A 13721-nucleotide genomic window follows, 5' to 3' on the forward strand; every position below is an offset into this window, starting at 1 on the left:
CTAATCATCGAAACGGGGTGATCTATGGAAGCAGCGTGACGTCGGAGTTGGCCGCGATCCAGGTGAGGAAGGACGTGGTGCGGGCAAACACGGACGGCCAGTTGAGCTCGCAGCCGAGTGCCAAACCGAACGAGACGACGCCCAGCTGGACGGTGGTGCCGCCGCGCTGGATCGTGAGCGGACCGCCCGAATCTCCCTGGCACGCGCCCCGACCGCCGTCACCCGAGAGGCAAATGTTTTCTGGCTGCACGACGCCCGGGAAGCGGATCGAGCAGGCCAGATTGGTCTGAATCGGGTTGCTCACGTACCGCAGCACGGTCGACGCTTCGGCGATCGAGTCCGAGAAGCGCCCGAAGCCGGACACCGTTCCGATGAAGCCGGCGAAATCGGTTCCCACATCGCTGAGCGTCGGCAGGGTCACTGGCTGGATGCGGGCGGTAAAGGTGACCGGCGACACGACTCGCACCGTGGCAATATCGTACCGGATCAGCGCCGGGTTCCAGTTCGGGTGGAGATTGATGCCGGACGCTTCGAACGCGATGCGAACCTGGCTCGGTTCGGCGGCGTTCGTGCGATCGTGGGCTCCGTAGATCACCAGACCACCGGTCGCATCCTCGACGCAGTGGGCGGCCGTGAGCACGTAGTTCTGGCTCAGCACGGAACCACCGCACAGACCCGTCCCGGCGGCAAAGTTGCTCAGCATGGCGATCTGATACGCGAACTGACCCTCAGCCGCGATTTCGCCGTTCACGATGCGTGAATTGGCCCGCGTGTTGGCCGGCATGGTGCGCATCTCCGCGAGGTACTGCTTCAGAATATCCTTCGGCAGGCGGCGCCAGAACTGTGGCATACGGCTCATCGGGCGTACCTTCGACCAGTCGATATCGTCGGTGGCCAGAACGGCACACGCGAACGCGAGCACCGCCAACGACACGCAGAACTTCATGGCTCCTTTTTGTTTTTGCACTCCGAATACAATCCAATCACAAACTGTGCCACCGGAGCGGCCTCCGTGGGTGTACTTATATAGCTACCGTTGCGTTAATTGCCTGACCAAGGGCTAATCTTTATTACAGGAACGTCCAGTTTTTGGCGATAAGATCGTCGAACCTTAAACTGCTTATGGACGACCGCCCGAGGGTAACCTTCTCCGATAGCCATGGTCGATCGAACCGACTTTAACGAGAGAGGACGCACAGTTTGTGGGACGTGTATAATCTTGCGATAGTTGCTAACCTTTGCTGGTAATCGGACACATTTTTCTGACGTACAGCTTATGATGATGGAAATCTCTGGGTATTACTGGCAATTCCCAGTGATAAGCCGGGCCGGGCAATTGATATCGACACGACGCCAGTTTGAAACTGATTTGATTAAAAACGAACAAATGGGCGGTGTTTTTGGTAATGACCCCACGTTTTAAAGCTTTTTACAGATATTCTTCTCGAAGATCAACGAACGATCAGCGCCGATAAGTTTAAACTCAAACTTACGTAAATGGGTAATGAGTTATTCCTCGCGGTCGTGGGATTTCTAATGATGAATAAATATTAATCTAATTAACAGAAATAAATATAATTTCAGCGAGTAACACTTGCAACGTTTTAAAAACGTAGACATTCTGTTGGTCCATTTTGAACGTTTAAACGACAAAGTGTGATGTTAGCGCCATCTGTGTGTCGGTATGGGCAAACGATTTAGTACAAGAGTCGGGTACTAATTAGAACGGATCCGTTCCGAAAATAATGTGATTGCTCAAGATTATTATTATAACGATCAGTTGAATAGTTAAAACAAATCAACTAGATAGTAAATTATTGTGTGACCAACAAGGTTTTTAAAATCCGTATTTGGACGAGAAAAAATTGAAACCAACACATGCGACGACAATAGGACGATTTACAACATGCCGCTTCGCTTGAGAACATTTTGAAATAATACGCGCCACGGCCTATCTGACGTGGCCTACTTTCAACGCCTCAACTAATGAGCCACAATCATCTGTCCCCAGGTTCCTGTACCTGTGTCGCTGATAGTGGTGAGATGCCAAACACAAATTAATGGAGCCAAGGAGAGCAGGCGAGAAATCATCGCACGAGAAGCAACATGCCCGTCAATGCCAAAAGTGCGTCAGCATAAATCCGTCCCAAGGTTGCGGCACAAATAGGTCCGCTAATCCTTCCCGGGGGTGCCTGACACCGCTATCGTGCATCTCGAGCCAGTACCGCCCAGCGAGGGAGAGAGGACCAAACATGACACGGCCCATTCCAACCGACCCACTGCCCGTCTGCGCCGTCCTGCCATGGGCGATCGAGTATTTTTAAACCACCCCCTCTACTGTGACGAGTTTCCAAAACATCTTCACCACAGCCTGGGGCCATGACGGAAGCTCTCGAGAAGCTGTCTCGCGGGTGAAAGATTTCCCATTTTCCATTTCCACCGTCTATCGTGGTAATGATGTCCGATTGACCGACCGGAATGATGCAGCTCGGTTCGGGAGTGCGAAATTTGTCACACTTTCTGGTCTTTTATGGCCCGCCGTTAGCAATGCGATCGGCCCGGTTGTTTTGGTCGATGATTAATTCGGTTTGGTTTATCAAAAATCGTCTTGCAGGTCCCGCTGATTGATGGAGTGTTGTTCGGGTTCGGGGCAGGGGTTCAACAGCACACGCCGTGCCGTGCCGTGACCGTTGCACGCGCCCGCGTCTGCGTGTTCACGCCGAGTTGCCGCTCACCGAAAGGGCATCCACCGGTGGTGCAGCGACCGATTGCCGCGCCGGTCCCCGCGCAGCCGGCTCACGGCGTGAGTTCCCGCACCACGGCCCAGCCCAGGCGGGATCGATGGCCCGCGAGAGAGCTGAGTGTCCCCGGTTCCTTCCTTCGCCTCGGTGCGCAAACCATGCTGACTGGCTGGCTTGCGCAAACCGTCGGAATGCTGCTGTGGCGCGGCAATTCATAAAACACTCCCTACGCAAGGTGGGCGCCTGCAGTCGGAGCTGAGCGCTTGAACAAGAAAGTGTCGTGTTGGTGAAACTAGACAGCTTAAGGTTGGTGGCTGGGTCCGATCCTATCGCGGTGTGGTGTGCTCCGGTGTGTAAAGCTCCAATATTCTAATCCGTTCGCAGGGCCAGCAGCAAGGCGTTTTCAACCGACGTATTACCGTAGAAGCAGCACGTGGAGACTAGTGATTGACGTGATTCTGTGTGAATTTTGTGTACTTTACGCGTGTTTGCAAAACCCCCGTAGGTAGGTGTCACCAGCGTTAAAAAGTCATGAACTGGGTATTTTGAACATTGCTCGATGTGATGACGCTCATCTTTCAATACGTCAAGTGGGCGAGTAATATTTTTAAATGATGATCAGTGATCAGCGTGGCAGTGTACCGAACCGATGGCTGACCGATTGAAGTGCCCGTTCGAACGGAGGAAAAATCGATCGCCACCATTCTTCGTGGCGCCAACCAGAGGGGCAGAGTGTCGAACATTGACCAGATGGCATCCATGTGTGTCCCACGCATTAGCGCGGCCCATTTGCCAATCCACAGCGGAGTAGAGTACTATTTTCGATGTGCACCAGCTAAACCTCATTTGTGGCATAGGACGAAACTGGGAGGGGAACTGAACGGGCACACAGAATTGTTTGAACGATGGAGGCGCCTGGTGCGCGCTGTTGCAATGGAGGCGCCTGGTCGCTTTCGAGTTCTTTGAAGAAGTATTGAAAAAGCTGCACTATAATTTGAGGCCCATCAATTCGGAACACTCCCACGGAGCTCGGATCCAATCCTGGAGGGCCGGATTCAAATCCGTCCGCGATCCAATTATCTTCCTTCCTAACTTCAAACTCCAACCCATTCCAACCGACGAGCAACGTCACGAGCAATTAGTGGTGGCCCGTGACTAATTTTAGGTTAGGCCCTAATTTTCTCACCACCGAGCGGAGGTGTGCACACGAAGGAATGCGTTGTTCCGTGAAGGCAAAGACGCACACAGACCCAGACCCGCATGTTGGCTGCGAGTTGGGCGAGAAGTTACATCCTACCTGCGGAGCTGTGACCGCTGTGACACTCTTTTGCAGTGAATGGGACATCCATTCCCGGGGTCCCTCGTTCTCTCTCTCTCTCTCTCTCTCTCTCTCTCTCTCTCTCGCGACAGTTTCAGATTGGCAACGGAAAAGGCCGAAACGTGTCGCTTGATGGGTGTCTATTTTCGATGTCGTAAATAAATGGCTCCGACTCCGTGGCCCCATCCGTTGTCCATCTCGGCGGTGGGGCTCGGGTCAGCCGATCTAAGTCAAGGTTTAAGGCAGTTAAACCGAGCCGAACGATGCTCGTGCTCCATTTTGCCGTGGGGTCCGTTCCCGACATTCCTGACCCTCGCACGAGATGGTTGGTCCGTAAAAGGCCACCGAAGCACCCAGACACACCAGTGAGCCAGCAGTTGAGAGGCTGCTGCTTCTTGTTGACTAATTAAGAGCTCGCGCGTTCAGTGACAGTACCGTGACAGTGGCTGATTGACAGCAGTTGGCCCGGTTCCCGGGCGCATTCCCTCCGCACGCAAGTAAGGCCCCGTGCCACTAGCGGTCCTGGCACCCGGGCACAGGCTAGCGGAATGTGTTTTAATTAAACAAACAATTGCACCGCAGCAGAACTTTGAAACGGTCCAATAATTTCGCTGCGGTTTTGGGGCGATTACGCCGCCCATAGTCCCCTAAACGATGGGAGGAACCATTAATGGAACGGAACGAGGAATGCGCTTCGCGGTGCGGCTACTCCTCGCGGACCGGAAAGGGGATATCGTAAAACCGGAGATCCGGTGCGCGATCGTGTAAGGTGGTTGTTTACGCCTGGCTCGGTTAACACCCGCAGCCAACTCCCCGGCGGGATAGCGATGAATCCTTGGCTATAAACACGCGGGGGCCAATGTTTACGCCGTATCTCGGAACTCGGCTCGTCAACGCTCGGTTCGAGCTGAATGATTGACACTATGTTTGAATGATTGAAAATTCCCACGGTCGGATGGGTGGACAGATTGGTGCAACAGGTGACTAAAATGCTTCCTCTTCTTCGTTGCTCTCCGTTGCAGGTAAACCCCACTTCCCCACGTAGGCAGAGGTAGAGAGAGAAAAAAAACCCGGACAAACCACAGACTCAAGATGAGTGCCCGCCGAGGACTGCGTACCCGTGTCTACGACGCCAACATGTGCATGGTGGAGAACAACTACCGAGCAGCCCTGGAGCGTCTGGAGAAGAGCCGTCGTGCACCGTAAGTAATCCAGGACCTCAAGGGAGTGATGGGTTGTGGGGTGGACCGATCCGGACCGAGCCGGAACAGCTGCTCGGTGGTCAAGGTTGACGTCAGTCCGGTCCGGGGCGACGATGTAAACATTAATTTTCCCCCTAGCACCGGCGTACCGTCGTCGCGTTCCACAAGCTCAGGGCCATGGTCACCGGCTATTTATTATCTTTCGCACGTTTGCGCTTGGAACTGTCCGCACGCCGTTGCGGTGGTTTCTCCGATCCCGGGGTTGGCATCATCGTTTACTTTCGGTCATTTAGTATGCAAATTTATGAAAATAATGTTTGAAACAAATCTTAAGCTTAACAAATCTCCACACGCTACGATAATCGTTACGATATTTGCTACGCAGACGTCACTTATGTCACTTTTGAATAATCGACGCAGATCTAGAAAATCTGAGCAAACGAGCATCAATATCTAACCAATTTTCAAACAAGTGGCGGTTGATGGCGGTTTGACATGTTGATGTTTTGTTTTGGCCCCTTGTTTATATTTTGGATACTTCATTCAAGATTCAAGACCTTCGTTCGCGAGAGTGTTTAAATGAATTTATAAAAATTTACGAAAGTCTTCCATGTCTTTGGCAAGTAAAAAAATAAAGAATATAGTAATCGCAATAAAAAGGCGAAGGCATACGATGCTGTAATTAAAAAATATAAGGAAATCGACTTCACCTGCACTAGGGAAACCGTGGTGAAAAAAAAAAATAATTTGAGGACAGTGTACCGCAAAGAATCGGAGAAAGTGAGGAAGTCGGCAACATCAGGGTCTGCAGCAGATCGGATATACAAGCCATGCTTGTGGTATTATGATATGCTTCATTTTCTGCGGGATCAAGAACTATATGAGGATGCCCCTGGGGGTCCATCCTCATATAGTTCCTCCAATCGTTTGGTTCGTCTTCCAATTCACGCAAAAGTTTAACGTGAGAATAATGGCTTCACTTTAAAAGCCTTTTCCTCTACCACTCTAACCTCGTTCGCACGTTCTTTTTTTCGCTTTTTAACCGAAACCGTTCTACCGTTGCAAATCGTTATGACAAATCGTAGCGTTTAATCGTAGCGATAAATGACTTTGACAGATCGTAGCTATGCATCGTAGCGTGTGGACCGTGCTTTACACGAGCTCAAATCGCTTTTGCACCCTTTGTCGACGCTTTGTAAATTATCAGTTCCCGAGAGCAGAGTAGGCTTTGAGCTGGTTCTGAACGTCAGACGTTTTCCATTCAGCCGCTGGATCCTACGTTATCAACAGCACATTTTGGAAGAGTTAGATGGTTTTTTGGGGGGTTTTATGGAATTAATGCGGCCTTTACCATCTTTAACCACCTCACCCCACCGCAGGTCACTGGATCGGGAGGTCGGCAAGGCACGCGCTTCGCCCTTCAGCCGGTACGACTTCAACGGGGCCAGCGTCGACGAGGAGCTGCAGGCCGCCCGCAGCCGCGCCTCGAAGGTGATCCACGAGAAGTCGACGATCGACCACCGGGCGGAACAATTCCGCAGCTCCAGCCTGGCGCCGGTCTCGCTCAGCTCGGCGCTGCTCGAGAACGAGTTCGACGATCAGGTGAGATTGAGACGGTTTCTGTTGCGGCGCTCGTGGGTCAACCACAACAACAGCGTCATTTACGTAGTGCCACTGCCGAGCGATGCGAGCTACTTCCCTCGTTGCTACTACGACTACTACTATAGCTGCTGTTGACGATCTTCCCATCCGCGGGGCGACGCGATAGCTCCCAATGTAGCTCCGGAGTGAATATGGTTGTTAGATACAAGAAACGTAAAGACCCGCACCCGACCCGCTCTAAATTCCGATTCGTTTCCCCGACGGTGAATGGCTAACAGAACCCGATAGTCCTTTTTCCCATCTATCCCTCGCTGCTGACAGACTAATCCACTGCTACTAAGACCTCCACTACTTCTACTACTGCCCTTTTTGCACTGACACCGATTAAAATATGTTTCCATCCGGTTTGAGGCGGCTCACGAGAGGCCATTTACTGGGTTGATGCGGAATGTTGATGATTTGATGTAACCTGAGTACAACTTTAAATGTGTTGCGGAGTGAAAGTCCCAATCTATGTACAATCATATTGCAATGTTTACACACGTTTATATTATTTTTGCCCGACAACGGAACAGACGCCGAATGAGTAAGGCAATCAAACAAACTAACGCTCTCGGGTCGGATTGTTCATGCGACAAACTCTGACAGCGTCCCAGGTTTCGGATCAATTGCTGATTGGCGAAAGTGTACACGAACGAGTTAGGTTAGCGAACGAATCAATATTATTTGAAAAGTATAGCTCTGGGCTTGGCTCCTAAATTAGCTACCTTCAAAGTATTTACTTTTTAATTCAAAATTTACTAACCTTTACGGACGCGAACGGCTAAGGCCCTGGGGGCAGCGAACGATATACTGAATGGCTGTTTCCGTTTCTACCAACAAAAATTTAAATCATAAAGTGCGAAAGTGAAACAATCGAATGTGAATGTTGTGTCAAACGAACGTCTCCAGGCACACCATTTTGCGCACGAAAACGAAACAAACGAATGTGAATAAAATGTGATACGATTCGGATTGCGTTCCGGATGCACTCAACACTCGCCCGACCACACTCTCCTCGTATCCTCGTGTGTTAGATGTTTCTCCTTCTTTTGATGCTCTTTGTGCAACGTTCGTTCGTCGTCGTCGTCGCCGCCCTGGTTCTCCAGCCGTAGTTCCGTTCCGGGTAGCGTACCGTAGCGTAAGTGGCCGCGCTAGCGTTTTGTCACCTCATGACGCCTCACCCGCTCGTGCGCAACCATCTCCCCATGTAGTTTTAGCTGCGTGCTGCGTTTGGCAGAGAGAGAGAGAGAGAGAGTTTCCCGATCGCTTTCACTTCGGACAAACTGGAAACATATTCTAATCAAAATTGTACTCGTAACGCCTGCCGTAACACTCGAACTAACACCCTTCATTGCGTACTAACCACGGGATAAAACAAGCCTCACGATATTAGCTTAGCCCAAGCATAGAAAATAGAATTCCGAAGTCCGAGTGACATGCGGCGACTTCAAGGTGAACATCCGCCCCAAGGATCACTGATCCTTGTCGTGGTCGTCGTCGTCGCCAGAAACGACCCCGAACACAAGCTACCCTCCGTGTTATGTGATGTTATTGTTGGGTGTTTAAATTTCCCAAACCACGGCTTACAAATGCCTTCCTTCCTGCGGCATCGGCGGCACGATCGTTACGGTTCCATGTTTTCGAACGTGAACATTGTTTGTTTTGGCGACACACGAATCCATCGTGTTTCACTTTAAATGGCGGCACGGCTCGAAAAGCGGAACATCCGACGGTTCGTCACCGGCCAAAAACAGAATTGCATTATGCCGTGCCTGATGAGTCTATTATAAATATTCTGGCCTCGCGTCAGTCGAATCAGCTGATTGATGGCCGCTGAATTTTATTCGTGTTCGCCGTACTTTGCGTGAACCTTGAGCTGTCGCAAGTCCGGTCCGGTCCCTTCCGTCGCCCGGTTACTATCAGCGCGACCACCGTGACTCAGGTCCCGCGATATTTTTGGTCGTTTCTCGACAAACCGCGGTTTAAATTGTCCTACTCTCTTTTGCGTAACGGCACCCACCGCCTGCACCGTGTGTTCAGTTCTTTGCTACGGTCCACTTCCGGCCCCGTCACCCGTCGACGGGGCCGGTGGCCACAAGACACAAGTGCTTAAAATATCCCGTCCCGAAATGTCCGTCGCAAAACGTGCCGCGCGTGAACCGCGTGTGCGCCTTCGCGCGAGGCTCCGGCCTACCGTGCCTACCGCGGTCCCGGTCCCGGGTGGCGGGTGGATTGTGTAAAAATAAAACTTTTTGCACGAAATCATTACGAAAACGGCCGCCTTCACTCTCTTTTTCTAATTGCGCCCGACGGTGTACGCGCCCTCGCAGGCGGACCACATTCCTGGGGCCGACTGATGGGGGGGCTGATGGGACCGTTCGGTACACACTGGTATCCTGCCACTGCCTGCCGGGTTCTCTGAACACGCTGACTCATTTTTTGTTGTGGTTAGATTTTATGACTCATTTTTATAACGACTTACGGCGTACGTGGCGGGCTTCATTGAGACAATTCAATTCCCTTTTCCTGTAACGGCCACCGTGTTCTAAATTTGGGACCCATAATTGAATGTGATTACTTCAGAGATTGTGGAGCAGATTGCAATAATTGGCGGGGTTTCCGGCACACTCGCAGGACTCATTGTTAATTGAAAAACAGAATTAGGGAAACAGCATTTTTGTTCGGCAAACCAATAATTAAATCGATTCTACTAACCAAAACCAGCACAGCATGTAGGGCAGCAGCATGATGATGGAGTTGCTTCACAGGCACAAACTTTCTAACCCATTTTTGCGCTTTCAACCCGTCCAGGTGCAGGCCACACTCGATCGGATTCGGGCCAGCAAAAGTCTGCTCAGCCAGCTACAGTCGGACGATGCGCTCGAATCGTACCGGAGCGAGACACGCTCGAAGCTGAGCGAACAGACGGCCCGCAAGTTGGCCGAGAAGCTGTCCACCGAGGAGGATGAGTTCGTATCGACCGGCATGACGACGCGGAAGGCCCTGAAGGTAAGGACCCCTTCTGGACACCCATCCAACCAACTAACACACCGCGTAGCCATCCCACATTCTGCTCTAACACTGTGATCACCGGCTTCTTCTTCTCTTCTCTTTCAATCGCTTTCGCTTCGCTTCATCTCGCTTCATCTCGCTAACGCCGACGCAGTTCAAGTACCGCAAGTACCTGAGACACCTCGACTAGACGCAGGCCATCCCCAGGCTTCCATCTTCCATCCATCCAGCCCATTTCGCACACCTCTCTAACACCCCCTGTGGCCACCACCGCCGATGATGATCCTAATGATTGGTCTCCCTGTCCCCTGCCCAACGCTGCGCCAGATGCGAGCGGCCAGCGAAACGGCCAAGAGTGCCCTCCAGTGGAAGGATGAAACGGCCGAGACGTTCGCGAGCAAACGGGCTAACGCGACCCGCGCCAGGCTCCAGGACATCGACCACGAGATCGAAGAGTTTGAGCAGAAGCAGGCGGCCCGGGCCCGGCGTTCCGCGCAGCTGAAGCAACTGTTGGCCGAAACGGCCGCCGAAGATCTGGTGCCGGCGAGCGTGACCGCCCATCACGATGGCAGCAAGGTTACGACCGGAGTGGTTAAGTTTAAGAGCACGCAAAAGAAGATGGTTAGCTTCTGAAGAGAGAGACAGGGAGAGAGGGAATTCGTTTATGTTTTTGAATCCACACAACCCGCGTGCTAGCGTTTGTTTACTTTTACTTTCCTCACACACAAATATTACTACGTGTACTCCTTTTATCGTGTAGGCCAAGTATGTATAGTCGATAAGTGATCGATAGTGACCCCCGCGGAACACTCGAGTGCTCCAAGTGGTCGGCGTCGGCAAGATGAATGTGCATGTATCCTTTCTGCCACTGCGCTGCGGTTCAAGCGCGAAGCAAAACCGCGCCGATGTTGAAAACAGGATGAATAATAAATGATGTTTATTTAGCTGTGGCCGGTCGTGTGCTTTGATTTGGTGTTCACCAACACCCGCTGAAACGGGCAGTGGGACGGAAAACCGGGTGGGGGGTAAGAATGCTTGCGAAGGTGACGAGTTACATGGAACCGGTTTTATTTGTACAGAAAACAAGCAGCAGCATACGAAATCGTACGCACAGCGTGGAACATGTGACATTAAATGTATTTAAAGCACCTGGTTTTACCTCGTAGGCAGCTTTTGTGAACGATTTGAGTTGTCTTTTGTTGAATCTTTTTAGTTGAAAACACCAACAAATGCGGTTTAGAACAAGCGTTTCAAGCGTGTTGGAGATTTGCATACCTTTAGGCGCCCACATAAACCCTTGGAGTGCAATCGAATCATCTGTTCGCACATCTCATCAAATCGTTAATTCAAATCGTAATTACAACGTTTTGTTTCGCCAGCACCAGTTTGGTAATAATAGATTCACTGGCAGTCATTAACTCACACAGGACACACCATGCGTCCCAGCACTTACAGCGAGACAAATGAAACGATTAGTAGTGGCCGTGCCAGATCTGGTGTCTAAAGTGCACACCGAGAGCACTGAGCTGCAGCTGATGTTTTGTGATGTTTATGAGGGTGCGCCAGCGGCGAACAAAACTGACGCGCACTGTGGGGCAATGGGCGACCCGTCCTATATTTATCTCGGTTTTGCGACACAACACCATTACGTTCAATTTTCATAAGGCCTAGGCGCAAGTGTAATCGATAATTTACTTGGACGTTTAGTTGTAGCGGCATCTAGTCGTCATCGCGCTCCGCTGACTCATGTTGGTTGGACGCCCCGACGACGACACTTGGCAGTCATAATTCAAACGGAACGGGTTCGGTTTTTTTTCCCTCGCCGTCATCCTGAAATGTCGCCTCTCCAGTGTAAGAAGCGAAATATGCGTGCGTCCGCGATTTTTATTGGCGTCGGCGAGTTTTGCGTGTTCGAACGCAAATGAGCACCAAATACCACAGGTGGCCCAGGTGTGTTTCGGTAAGGGAGATAGGTGGACGGCGGCGCACCGAAGGTGAGGTCGTATCATTCGCGCGACTAATTTATCACCGGAGCAGCGGAAAGTGCTCTGCAAAATAGGGGAAAAAGTGTTCTTGCTTAAATTTTCGGTTCCAGCTTCTACCAGGAAGGTTCCGTAATGGTTCCCCAATGGAATGGCGGAATTGGATTGCTCGGTTGGCCGGTGACCGACATGGCCAGCTGCTCTTTGTCAAGGTGCAAGGTTCGTTTTTGGAATTACATTACGGGACCCTCCGGCGCTGGGTCGCCGGCGAACAAGGCAACATAAGCGGCGAAGACAGGAAACGAATTAAAATTGAAACGGTCAATCGAAAGCATGAAATAATGTTGGCCTCACGGGGAGGACGACGCTGACAAACATCGAAATGGTGAAACGGCCGAACAATACGCCGCCGGTGTGCAGACCATGCTGTGGAAGCCGTTCCGGTTCCGTGAGCAAATTCCAACGAAATTGCTTTAAAATGGAAGAGCGTCGACGAAAGGCGGAACGGAACTTTGAGTTTGATACGATCCGAGTGGTCGAAACATTTCCCATCTTCGGGGCCGACGTTCGTTTCACGGCCAAACAAGAGAGATGTTTTGAAATTATTTTGGATTCTCTTTGACATGTCCCGTCTGACGTCCCGTTCGTGGAAAGGTGCGAAATGCGATCCGTTCTCGAGGTGATGGAAAGTGTTTTCCCGTTGCACGAGACAGTGGCAAAGATTTAATGCTTTTCTTCGTTTCGCGAAGATTCCATTGCTTTGCTGCAGAGGAGTCGCTTTAATAGATTTCTTTAAACGCGTTCGATACTCGATGGAGGCGCATGGTCGTTCACAAATCTCGCGGGTACAGCTTTTATATTACTGCTCCCTGCACAGGGCCGGCGACGGCGTAGGTCAAAGGGGTAGGCCAGAAGGACGATCGCTGTATTGCCACAAAAAAAAACCTTCAGCTAAATTTACCGCATCGCATTCGTTTGTTGGCAAAAAGTGTGTTTATGGGCCAACCACAGTTCGCTCATCGTCCTCGTCGTCCTCATCGTCATCGTCGTCGGCCGCATCGGGGCACTATCTTGCAGTTTGAGCACCGGCCCCGCAACTATTTGCTGGGTGCGAATTCTTCGAATACCCGCCTGCCGGCTTATATCACCGTGGCGAAGGCGATCTTCACAACGGCGAAGGCGATTCCTGCCCGGTTTGGCGGATGATAGATGCGCCCGAACCGGACCCTCGGCTCGTGATTACATGAGCCGTGTCGCTAGGATCGTGAAATGAAAACAAATTTTCCATCACCGCGGCTAATGAGCTGCCTTTCGAGTGGAATGCACCCGACGGGAGGTGTACTATTCTTGGTGCTTACAATGAGGCGGAATGTGTATTAGACGCATTCGAAGCCGTTTTCAAACCAACCAAAGGTCCGTTCATTATTATGGGAGAGTTTCAGTGATGGCGGTTAAAAATTTGGCCACCATCAACCGAGTGTTGCGCCCAGCATCTCAGCCAAACGCTTCCGACGATCGCCATCTGGTGCGCTCGGTGCTGCGCTCGGGATCGTTGTCTCGGAATTGGATCCACATTCGGCACGAGCATAGTTTATGGCTCGCGCACATTGACAGACGACGACGACGACGACGACCACGAACGGTGACGATGATGCCCAACGGAAAAAGGTGTTTTCACTCGTGCGAACGTGCGAAAGTGCGGCACCATCCCGTCACCCGGGCCCGATCGGACCGATCGGATCCTGATGCGATCCTCGGCGTCGGCCAAAAACTTTCGAGAAGTGTCGGTTCTCGCCGAAGAATGGACAAGCGGAAAAGACGG

The 13721-nt window shown here is 51.5% G+C and overlaps 2 protein-coding genes across 2 annotated transcripts; one reads left to right on the plus strand and one right to left on the minus strand.

Annotated features, from left to right (window-relative positions):
- Positions 1-22: 22 nt before the first annotated feature.
- Positions 23-946, minus strand: LOC131206677 (brachyurin-like). The gene has a single exon (XM_058199339.1). The coding sequence runs from the start codon at positions 944-946 to the stop codon at positions 23-25; it is 924 nt and encodes a 307-aa protein (XP_058055322.1).
- A 1974-nt stretch (positions 947-2920) lies between these two features.
- LOC131215190 (uncharacterized) lies at positions 2921-10867 on the plus strand. Its single transcript, XM_058209581.1, has 6 exons — positions 2921-3047; positions 3126-3246; positions 5082-5261; positions 6641-6863; positions 9717-9914; positions 10245-10867. Exons 3-6 carry the CDS (start codon positions 5152-5154, stop codon positions 10548-10550), a joined length of 837 nt encoding a protein of 278 aa, XP_058065564.1. The 5' UTR covers positions 2921-3047; positions 3126-3246; positions 5082-5151; the 3' UTR covers positions 10551-10867.
- Positions 10868-13721: the final 2854 nt, after the last annotated feature.

Source organism: Anopheles bellator, chromosome 1, assembly GCF_943735745.2.
Source record: "Anopheles bellator chromosome 1, idAnoBellAS_SP24_06.2, whole genome shotgun sequence".
NCBI lineage: Eukaryota > Metazoa > Arthropoda > Insecta > Diptera > Culicidae > Anopheles > Anopheles bellator.

Coding starts and splice junctions, on each gene's coding strand:
- LOC131215190 (XM_058209581.1), top strand. CDS start 5,152: ATGAGTGCCCGCCGAGGACTGCGTACCCGTGTCTACGACGCCAACATG. Junction 5,262..6,640: donor GAGAAGAGCCGTCGTGCACC/GTAAGTAATCCA, acceptor ACCCCACCGCAG/GTCACTGGATCGGGAGGTCG. Junction 9,915..10,244: donor CGACGCGGAAGGCCCTGAAG/GTAAGGACCCCT, acceptor ACGCTGCGCCAG/ATGCGAGCGGCCAGCGAAAC.
- LOC131206677 (XM_058199339.1), bottom strand. CDS start 946: ATGAAGTTCTGCGTGTCGTTGGCGGTGCTCGCGTTCGCGTGTGCCGTT.